This window comes from Gossypium hirsutum, chromosome A13 (assembly GCF_007990345.1).
Source record: "Gossypium hirsutum isolate 1008001.06 chromosome A13, Gossypium_hirsutum_v2.1, whole genome shotgun sequence".
Taxonomy (NCBI): domain Eukaryota; kingdom Viridiplantae; phylum Streptophyta; class Magnoliopsida; order Malvales; family Malvaceae; genus Gossypium; species Gossypium hirsutum.
Window position 1 is genome coordinate 11,858,742 of NC_053436.1, and position 11,683 is coordinate 11,870,424.

Genomic DNA, 11,683 nt, shown 5'->3' on the forward strand with positions numbered 1-11,683 from the left:
AAAACCGAGACCCTCTATTTAGCAAAATAGGAACCTACGGTATGAAGAACGCCACACCAATGGTGATAAGTTCGAAACAAAGTCAGATTGACGCCACTTGTTGAAGATAAGTCAATTTGAGCTTTGGAGAATAAAGAGAGTGAATTGCCTCACTAAAATGATATTTCATTCAGAAATTTGTCAAAAGTGAGTTTTCTCCTCTCTAAATTCGTACGAGTTTCGATCTGACTTATCTAGCGTGCTAGTGGCGTCTATCGTTCTCTTTTGAACTTATCACCTTGCTTTGGTGTGGCGTTCAACCCTTCTACAATTCCGTAATCCCACCTTGAACCGAATAGAAATCGGGGTGACACTTTTTAGTGTTGAATCGTTTCTGGTGTTTAAGCTCATTTATCCATTCCACCGACTATCCTAGATTTTACCCAACTATAATATCTTTTTACAAAACCAAGCCTTCATTTATCAACTTCCATTTTTCTTATTTTTATCCTTAAATCGAGCCTACTACCCTTATAAATTTACCATCACCTTAGCCAACCTTTTAAAACCATTTGAAAGCTTCCGCATCTTTAGCCTTATTTCATCCTATTTTCGATAACTCAACTATTCCTCGTCGACGATCGGGCAATTACGTGAAACGACTCAATTAATCCGGGCCGGATCACATCATATATATTTGGTTATGAAAGGCTACCAGATTTTGCTTTGTCAGTGTGTGTGGCAAACTGGACGACCTAAACGATGAAGATGTCACATTGCATTCCAAACAACAAGTAGAATTTAGCATGGTTGTAGTGGTTGGTGACACTGGGTTTCCCAAGAAAGAGGAAGCTGAGGACTGTGTTGTATCCAAAGGTGCTGAAATAACAGGATTACCTTTTGAGAGAAAATCCTGTTATTTCTTTCTCTCCACACCAGGTAAATCAATGCATTCCAAGGAATCTTATAATAATTGGTTACTAGTGCTTTGCCCTTTAGATGATTTGTTGCCCATTTCAATTCTTGCACTAAACCTGTCACCCATCTTCTTACTCGACGTTGCTCCAGAATCTAACGTCTCTTTTTCCTGTTTGCATAAGGGACAACCCTTCTCCACTACCATGCCCATGTAGTTGGTCTGTCCTTGGTGGGGAACGTATTTAGAAGGGCCAACCAATACATGAAAGCATCTTTAAACCGGACTGGATGAACCAATTACACTAGAAATTGGCCAATTACTATTTTAGAAAGAGAGATTAAATCGGTTGAATTGCAAATCGGAAATCAGTTGAACCAGTAAAAAATTAATTGTAGAACTTTTATGTTTTTGAGCCGAAGTTCTTGGTCCAAACTAGGGGAAAAAATCCAACCTAAAACCCACTAACCAACCTACCCAAACCCCCCAAAAAAAACATCATTGTTTTTTAAATGTATTTATAAGAAAAATTAATTTTTTTCTAAAAATTTCCAATTCTTTTTTAAATAATAGATGAATTGAATCGACCAGTTGAATCAATGGAGCCAAATGATCGGTTCGTCAAAAGCATGCATGAAAGCATGCTTAAATATATTGAATTTAAATACCGTGTAGTAATTTTATGGCCAAGCCTCATGACCATAGTGTTTACCGCCTTAAGTGTGGAGTCAATATGCTGTTTGGGTTTTACCATCCTTTAGTAATTAAATATATATTGCTTTTTTACATATATAATATAAAAAATTAAAAAAATTCAAAAATAGAATACCAATTGGATTAATTACGAAATTGGTATGGTTGGAGTGGTGAAGGGTGTCAAATTAGCGGCACCACCCCTCTTTTCTGACACATATAAGTGACCGTTAAACAAAAAATAATAATAATTTTATATTAAGTGAAGATGAGATTTTATACTATTTAAATATAGGTCGGTGGTTGTGCCCATATAATAGGTGGCACCAATGTTGCCAATCCCATAAGCAGCACCTTTAAGCAAATTTCTTAGCTTTAGTTGGAGCATCAACCACGGTAGTATTACTGTCAGCTCTTTTCCCACAATAAATTGTAATTATTAGCAAAATCGTATAGAAAAAATTATCCTTTTAATTTACCATTATCGCTAATGAACAACAAAGCAATTCGATTAGAATTTAGAAACAAAACGTAAAAATCATCAAAATAATAGTACATAACATAAATCAACAATCATTAGAACCAAACACAGAACATTTTTCTTCAATTTTTCAAATTACCCAATTTATGCTCTTTCTTTACTTAAAAAATTGGGTAATTTGAGGTTGTAAGTTCAGCAGTTCTAATGATGGTTCTGTTATGTTTGTATGCTATTATTTATGATTTTTAATTTTTTTTAAGTTTCTTGGAAAATTCGATAATTTCAGATTCTTCTTAAGTTCTTTGGTTCTAATGATTGTTCATTTTTGTTATGTACTATTGTTTGATGATTTTTACGTTTTCTTTCTAAATTCTAATCTAATTGCTTTGCTGTTCATTAGGCGATACAGGTAAACTAAAAGGATAATTTTTTTTTACAATTTTACTTATAATTACAATTTATTGCAAAAAGAGAGCTGAGAGCGATACTACCACAGTAGATGCTCCAATTAAAATTGAGAAATTTGCTCAAAGGTGCCGCATATGAGATTGGCACCATTGGTGCCACCTATTATATGGGCACAACCACCAACCCGTATTTAAATCGTATAAAATCCCATCTTCACTTAATATAAAATTATTATTATTATTATTTTTTAATAACTACTGACATGTGTCAAAAAAGAAGGGTGGTACAGTCAATTTGACACCCTCCACCACCCCACTATACCAGTTTTATAATTTTTTTTTGGTATAAGGTAAAGTCCTAAAGAAACTTATAAAACTAACATTCTCTTAAGCTAAAATTAAAACTATTCCTTGGGAGATGACCTAAGACTCTATTAACAGATGAGACATTACTACTGACTTCATTATATTGCTTTGCCCAGCTAATTGATGCTTTAAATAACTTCCATTGAACTCCATGAAAGTCCTTGAAAGACGAGCAGATTTCTGTTCTTCCATAGCCTCCATAAAATAATTCCGAAGAGCATGGGCCAAGGAATTTCTTGTCTTGCTAACTGGCTGTGAGATCCTAGATTAGTCTGAATCCAGTCGAACAAGCTACCAGAGAAAAACTGGGCCCATCTTATAGTAAGGACTATTAATTTCCAAATGTCCTTGGCCGCTGAGCAGTCCTTAAGGGTATGCAGGATGTCTTCTGTCACATAATGGCATACTAGGCAAGCTTCATTCTAACTAATCCTTCTTCTAACTCGTTCAAAGTTTGTAAACAGAAGTTGTTTATAGACCAGCCATAAAAAAAATCGAACCCGCTGTGGCCCTTGAAATTTCCATATGTTTTTCTAGTTATTGCTTTGTTCATTCCATGTATTTCCTTTTAGTAGATGGTATACACTCTTTATTGTAAATTTCCCATTGGATGTGGGTTTCCAGCAGATTTTGTCAGGCCCAGCAAAGGGATGGGGAGGAAGGATGTTTATAATCTTCTGAATTATATCCTCTGTTAACCAATTCCTTAACGTACTGATGTCCCAAGTGCCCTCTTCTGTTACCATGTCTTTGACTCGGCATTTCGTGGTAATTCCATCTACTGATGAAGCGTGTTCTTTAAGTGGGCCTAATTTTAAAATCCATTGATCCTTCTAGCATCTGACATTCTCCCCTGTGCCAATGGACCAACATAGATTTTCTTTTAGCAATGGCCAGGCATTTGTAATTCCTCTTCAAACAGCTGAACAATTCCCACGTGTGGTGCAATCTGGGGCCGTCTCTATCATTCGATATTTCGATCTTAAGATTTGCACCTACAAGGAATCCATTTTAGAGATAAGATTAAAACCTAGCTTTAGAAGAAAAGAGGTATTCTGATCTTTCAAATGGCGAACGCCCAACCCTCCATACTTGTGTGGTTTGCAGATAGATTTCCAATCAATTAGGGCTAATTTTCGATTTCCTGTATTGACGCCCCATATGAATTGTCGCACCAATCGTTCAATTTCTTCAGAAAATCCTTTTGGGATTTGTATGGACTGCATGAAGTAATTTGGGATGGTTAGGAGGATAGATTTAGCCAATGTGAGTCTTTCTGCAATCGATAATTGCTTGACATCCCAGCTCTGTAGTTTCGCTCTAACTTTTTCAACAACAAACTCTAGTGTGCCTTTGGTAATCCGGCTATGTAGGAGTGGGATCCCTAAATAGATACCTAGGTTTTAGAATTTTTGAAAACCCATGAATCGGCTTATTTGGTTACTCATAATCTCGTCCACCCCTATTGAGAAAAAAATATTAGTTTTGCGTATGTTGATTCGATGGCCTGAATATGTGCAGAATCTTTCCAAGATATCTTTTAGTAACATACTGTGCTTCTTGTCAGCTTTTGCGAAGATCACTAGGTTATCAGCAAAAAAAAGGTGTGACAAGGCAGGTATTGACCTAGAGAGTCTTATTGGGCTCCATTCTTCTGTATTAACAGCTATTTGAAAACTATGGCCTAACCATTCCATACAGAGCACAAAAAGATAAGGTGATAAGGGACATCCTTGTCTAATTCCTCTTGCTGGTCAAAATTTTTTTGTAGGAACCCCATTCCATAAGATCTGCATGGTGGATGTCGAAATAGCTAACATAATAACTTTCCGTAAAAAGTCTAGAATTCTTGCAGCTTGAATAGACTTGTCAATGAAATCCCATTGAACTCTGTCATAAGTTTTCTCCAAATCAATTTTAACTGTCATCCATTTCGTACTTTTTCCTCGCATGGAGTGAATCACTTCTTGGGCAATAATGACATTGTCAGAGATTATTCTTCCTGCAATGAATCCCGCTTGTTCTTGTGAAATGATTTTTGGGAAAACTATCTTAAATCTGTTGGCAATGACTTTCATGACTAGCTTATAAAGGACTGAGTAGAGACTGATGGGTTTGATTTGAGAGATCTCTTCAGGTTGGGCAATTTTTGGGAAAAGCACTATAAGCGTATTGTTTAGTTCAAGCTTAATGGTTCTTCCTCTAAATATACCTTTAACCCATTCACAGACTGAGTCTCCAATATTGCCCCACTGAGTCTGAAAAAAATGGGCATGATATCCATCACTTCCTGGTGCTTTTAAGGGGGCCATATCAAATAGTGTTATTTTAATTTCTTCATTTGATGCATCTTTCCCTAGAAAATCAATGTCTACTTGATCTAAATAGGGAAAGTGATTGGGCGGAAAAACGCTCTTCCCATCAGGTTCTTTTCTATAGAATTTTTGAAAAAAATTTGTTGCTTCTGCTTGGACTTCATTGGGTTCAAAAAGCCATTCCCCGTTTACTTTGTGTAGGGCATCAATACGATTAATCTTCCATTTGTTGAGTGTTCGACCATGAAAGAATTTTGTATTTCTGTCTCTCATTTTGAGCCAGTCGCATCTTGATTTTTGCTTCCATAATAACTCTTCTTGATTAAGGATTCCTTCCAGCTCTTCTCTTAATTCCATTTCTTTTTGTATTAGAAAGGTTGAGGCATGTTGTATCTTGCTTAAGTTTTTTGTTATTTCCCGTTTCCGAGTTCCAATGTGCCCAAAGGTGTTTTTATTCCACTCTTTTAGCCCTGTGGTAAGATGTGCTAGAGTAGATGTCATGTCCCCACTATATTCCCATAAATTGGAAATAGCGCTGGAAAAATTTTGATGGTGAACCCATCCAGCTAGGAACTGAAAGGGTCTTCCTTTTGCTACTACAAGGTTAGGGCATAAATTTACTAGAAGAGGTCGATGATCAGATTTAATCCTCAATAAGTGTGTGACTAGGCATTTTGGGAAGGAACGGATCCAGGCTATGTTACTAATTACACGATCTAGTCTTTCAAATACCTCTCCTCTTTGCCATATGAAGCTAGGTCCTCGGAAGTCTAAATCATGTAAATCGTTATTATGAACGAAATTTTCGAATTGAGAACAACGTTTCCCATCAGATAACCCTCATTTCTTCTCATATTTCGACAAGATAGAGTTAAAATCGCCGACTACGAACCAGGGAATAATGATTGAAGGGATAGTCTCCTCTAAAGATTCCCACAGAAGCGTCCTCTTTATTTTATTTGAACTTCTGTAAATGAAGGCAATAAGAATTTTTTGGATGGGAACTCTGTACAAGGCTCGTGCAAGAATGAAGTGGGGGTGATTTCAGAGAATTTCTAGGTTAACAGAGGAATTCCAGCCAAGCCATATTCCCCCTGAGAATCCTCTAGCTTCAATACGGTGTGAATACTGAAATCCTATTTTTGCAATTACTTCATCAGCTTTGCGACCACTAACTCGTGGTTCTAGTAGACTAACAATGTCCAGCTTGTGTTCCCTATTATATTATCTAAACGTACGAATAAATTTTTCATTTGCGCACCCTTGGCAATTCCACGAAAAAATTAAGATTCTAGTACTCATTAGTAAAAAAAAAATGAGTGTTGTATCAAAGCTTATTTAATTACTGTTTTGTTTCTATGTTGTCTCCTGCTTTCTTTCCTATCCCTACAGGGGCTTCATTTACTAGCCCTTGTTGGACTTGGTTTTGTAGTAATTCAACCATGCTACTTATAGATTCAGATAATAGATTTTTTAAAGGATAAGCCTTAAAAGGATTACCTTTATCTTTGTTGACTTTGAGATTTTTCCCTTTCCGAGCATTCCCTATTTTCGTAATACCACGTGCTGCTGGTATTGCAATTTAGGAAGCTCCTGATTTGCCTCTGTTCTTCTGAGAAAGTCCCTTATTTATAGGTTGATTGTCCTCTTTAAAAAAACGACAGAATGTTTAGAGGCATCAAGAATACCTGCTGTTAGGACCTTCATAATTTCTTTTGTCGTTTGAAAATCTGGAGGAGCGGGGTGTTCTTCAATAGTTTCTCTATTTGATGTCTTAGTTATCCCTTCCAGTAGACTTGGTTCGGTGATGCTTGGCTGAGTCTCATGAGCCTCTGCACCCGTTCTTGGTGAAAGTAAAATTGGAGTATGTGCACTGCCAGCTTTATTTTGTGGTATGCCGACTATTCCTGCTCTTTCTTCCAATGGTTGTTGGTAGCCTGGTCTCTATGGATCTTTGATTAAGGATTTTTGATTACTATCAGGCAGAATTCGTTGTTGTAGGTCGGTTTTGTTGATCGTTTAACCCAACGTAGTGTTGGTCTAAGATGGTTCCCCGATTAATTTCCCTCAATTTAGCCCATCGATATGCTGTGCATTTTGGTCTATATGCATTGGGCCATCCTCTCTCCCTGGGCCCAGTTTGAGCAGGCCTGACTGATCCCGTTCGACGTACATTGTGCCTCCCTCTTCACGGGCTTTAGGGGACCCATCACAGCTAGGTTTTCCAAGACCTGAAATCTTGATGTTCTTTCTCCGTCGACTGCAGCGTTTTCGACTCCTTTCTGTCTTGTTCTTCCGGTTCGTCTTGACTTCTTTTCAACCAACATCCAGGGTCCATACGTCCCTTGGGTAGTGTTTCCTCTTTTGTTATCCCCTTTGTCAATTCCCTGGTTTGTTTTGTCAGGTATGTCCCCTTCACAAATTCCTTCCATCCCCATCTCACTTTTAGGGCAAATTTCCTTTGTGTGCCCATAATGCCCGCATTGGAAGCAGACCGTTGGAAGGTGCTTATACTCAATTCGTTGAGTTGCTCCATTGACAAGAACCTGCGAAATCAAGGGCTTGTCCAAGTTAACGAACACAACCATTCTTGCGAATCTCCCTCTTACACCATTGTCAGTATTAAAATCTAATTTTGAGACTTTCCCGATCGTGGCCCCAATTTCCCGTAAGACTTGCCGTTTATACATGTGCCTAGGAAGACCAGAGAGTCGGATCCATGCCATAACTGTTCTAGGATATGGATGAAACGGGTTAAAGTCAATAGTCCATGGTTGGACAGTTAAGTACTACCCAAAGACTACCCACAGCCCTTGACACAAAACTCTCTCATAATCATCCAGATTCTTGAATTACGCCAGAAAGTAGCCGTTCTCCACATCCATAAGATTGAAAGGCTAAGAGGGTTTCCATAGTGCAGTTACCTTGTTTTGTAATGCATTATAACCTATATTCCTCCTCAACAGTTTTATAACTACCGTGAGTTGCATGTGATTAACGAGGATTTGGGTAATACGATCAGAAAAATTGATTGAAGGGACTCCATTGAGTATCGAGCGTTCCACATCATCTATTGATAACTCAAAATCTTTATCTTCTTCTGCTTCTGTAGCATTGGTTGGTATCTCAATCTGGTAGAATCCTAAGCCCATCAGATGATCTTTCCAAGAGAGAGATTTCCTTGTTTCTTTTATTGTTTCCATGTCGGCATCTCGACTCTCCTCAGAATCCCGTAGTCGAACCTTCTTTGTTGCTGTAGTCGCTGATACGCCTTCATCGTCCCTTTCGTGCTTCGAAGGTTCTTCCATATTTTTTTATCAAAAGATTTTGTCTCTAAAAAATATAAAAATTTTATTAAAATAAATTACAATGATATTAATACCATACAAGAGTTTTAACTTTGAAGCTAATCGAGTCTAATCTATATATACCAGTTTTATAATTAATCCAATTAGTATTTTATTTTTGAAATTTTTAATTTTTTTATATGTAAAAAAAGTCAATGTATATTGAATTTGAGCCAAGGCAACCTATTTCTTGCCACTTCTGCATTCCTTCCTGCTCTTCACGGCATGCGTGGAGACAGGTGTTAGCTTGTGGCAGCTCCAGATCAGTCGTAAAAATGCTTAATCCCTTAAAAAAGTTACACACTCTCAGGATCATCTAAAGGCTGAAGCTTTGCGATTCTTAAAGAAACCCAAAAGACTGAAAAAATAATGGCGGATTGTTTCTTTCCCAACGTATTGCCGGACTTCGTACCCGAAACAACACAACACGAACAACAAGAAATTGGAGATACTCTGATCAAACTTCTATCCATGCCTTACTCTTCTCTATCTCAACATTTCAAACGCACCGCTTTGGACCTCAAAGAAACCGTTGCCTCTCCCTCTCTATCTCTCTTTCTTCCTAATTTTCGCTGGTTTTTTTTTTTTTTTGCTTCAACCTCACCACATATTTGCGTTATTGACCCAGGTAACGCTGGAAACGTGGGGGATAACTTCGCAAAAAGTCTCCGACTTTACTCTCTATTGTGGCACTCTCGGTACTGCTTTCTTGCTCTTCAAATCCTATGTACTTACCAACAACACCAACGACCTCTCCCTCTGCTTAGCCATTGTTGATGCTTGCAACTCCGCTTCCTTATCTTCTCGGTACATCTATCACTTCTTCCTTCGCTTTTTTACTTAAATTGGATCATATCCAGTTTACCCATACAATCAATTTCGTTATTTGCTAGAGTACTTAAATTGGGCCATATCCAGTTTATATGTATATATATATAATGTAAAAATAGGGATGCAACCTTTTTATGTGGTCGAGCGGGTGTTTGTGCTCTTGGTGCTGTGGCCGCAAAGTATGCTGGAAATCAAGAGTCGCTTAATCACTACTTAACCCCGTTTAGAGAGGTACTCTGCTGATGGTTTTTCAACTTTATGGCTGCTTTTTTTTTTCCTAATAAAAATAGACTGTAATTTCTATGATTAAATGATTCAGATTAAGCTCTCAAGGGATCTTCCTGATGAATTATTGTATGGAAGAGCTGGGTTTCTATGGGCTTGTTTGTTCTTGAACAAGCATCTTGGTGAAGGGACTATCACTTCGACAACTACAGTAAGTATATGTTCGTGATATATCATCTCTAAATGAGGTTGGATTAAACGTAAATTTTTTGGGTGTTTTATTGTGCAGCGTGCAGTTGTTGATGAAATTATCAAGAATGGCAGGGCCTTGGGGAAGAAAGGAGGAGGAAGTCCTTTGATGTTTGAATGGTATGGAGAAAAGTATTGGGGTGCTGCGCATGGATTGGCAGGTATTATCTATGTGTTAATGGACACGGAGTTGAAACCGGATGAGGCTGAGGATGTAAAAAGCACTCTTAGATACATGATTAGGAATCGATTTCCAGGTGGGAACTACCCTGCAAGTGAACAAGATAGGAAGTCGGATGTTCTTGTCCATTGGTGTCATGGAGCCCCTGGGATCGCCCTCACTCTTGTCAAAGCTGCTGAGGTAAGATTAAAATTTATCAAGTTCTAAGTTCTTGTGTAAACTATATTTAAAAGAATTTACATTTTTTTTTGTCCTTCTCCAAGGGAGATTTTATTGAAATCACTAAGTTCTCCTAGTTTATTGGGTAATGGCATTGAGTGGACACTTGTTTATCAATTATTCGTGTGTTTGATAGTGAGATTATTCCTGCAATGAGGTTTATGTATTTGCAAAAGCATGTACTAAATTAGTTTTTTATTTATATTGTAGCCGCTAGAGAAAGAACTAAGGCATACCCCTAGAATTGCTAGAATTGTTTGAATAACTTCCATCATTAAATATTAAGCATTAATGGATTCACTCTGACTTGGTATTTGCTTGAATGGAATTTATTAATGCTACATTTGATTATTAGTGTAATAACATAAGAAAAAAAATAAGCGAAAGTCCTCCTTTTTGCCACAAACAAGTCATGCGAGTGGCTATCAATTGTAATTAGTTTATAGGTAACCAATCACATGTCGAATAAAATAATACTCCAACCAAACTTAGCATAAGTTCAATACAAAGTAATTCTTTCTTGAAGGTTTTGCTACTAAAAGAAATAAAATTAGCAACCAGCAACAATCTGTGTACTGTCAGAATTAGAATTCATTAGAATCTCTGTGTTCTTTAGGTCTTTGGAGATGACGAATTTCTGGAAGCAGCTGTGGATGCAGCAAAGGTGGTGTGGAACCGTGGGTTGCTGAAGCGGGTAGGAATTTGCCATGGCATTAGTGGGAATGCTTATGTTTTCCTTTCACTTTACCGAAAAACAGGCAACGTAAAGTTCTTGTATAGGGCAAAAGCATTTGCTTGCTTTTTGCTTGATCAGGCTCACAAGCTTATATCCAATGGAGAGATGCACGGGGGCGATAGGCCCTATTCCTTGTTTGAAGGGATTGGGGGTATGGCATATCTTTTCCTAGACATGATTGAGCCCTTGGGTTCCAGATTCCCTGCATATGAGCTCTAATTTCTAGGCTAATGCAATAGGTATTGCCTGTCTGCTTTCCTGGAAGACATGCCTTTGGATAACACTTGTAATGAATTGTTTGCAATTCTGAAATGGTTGAAGCATGCAGCTATAAGTTTCGGATTATTTGCTCTCTTTTATATGTGCACCAATTTGTAGTCAATGATATGAACCTGATACTAATGTACTATTTCTCCACCCCAATACTTTGATTAACTCAAAATAAGAATATGTGGCAGTTCTTATCTTCCTCCCAAAGTTGGTGCCTTCTTTTTTCTTTAAAGCTTTTTTTTTACAAGTGTATTTTCTCTAGTTTTGTAAGGGTATTTTTACAAATATGGTATAAAAAAAATTATTATATACGAAAATAGGTTGTCAGATAGATTATTTACGAAAATAGGTTACTTTTTTTTAGTCGTGCCTTTTTTTTAGTCGTGCCTACCTGACAGGCGCGACATATTATTTTATTAATAATTTTATTAATATTTTATTATTATTATTATTATATTTTAAAAAAAT

The 11,683-nt window shown here is 37.3% G+C and overlaps 1 protein-coding gene across 1 annotated transcript; it reads left to right on the plus strand.

Annotated features, from left to right (window-relative positions):
* Nucleotides 1-7,374: 7,374 nt before the first annotated feature.
* On the plus strand, nt 7,375-11,290 carry LOC107894150 (lanC-like protein GCL2). The gene is made up of 6 exons (XM_016819372.2): nt 7,375-9,035; nt 9,133-9,311; nt 9,455-9,566; nt 9,655-9,771; nt 9,850-10,170; nt 10,826-11,290. Exons 1-6 carry the CDS (start codon nt 8,874-8,876, stop codon nt 11,162-11,164), a joined length of 1,230 nt encoding a protein of 409 aa, XP_016674861.1. The 5' UTR covers nt 7,375-8,873; the 3' UTR covers nt 11,165-11,290.
* The last annotated feature ends 393 nt before the right edge of the window (nt 11,291-11,683 follow it).

Bases quoted from the DNA above. Each gene is read 5' to 3' on its own strand.
- LOC107894150 (XM_016819372.2), top strand. From the start codon at position 8,874: ATGGCGGATTGTTTCTTTCCCAACGTATTGCCGGACTTCGTACCCGAA. The intron at 9,567-9,654 runs GTACTCTGCTGA...TAAATGATTCAG, and splicing joins ACTTAACCCCGTTTAGAGAG to ATTAAGCTCTCAAGGGATCT. The intron at 9,772-9,849 runs GTAAGTATATGT...TTTATTGTGCAG, and splicing joins CTATCACTTCGACAACTACA to CGTGCAGTTGTTGATGAAAT.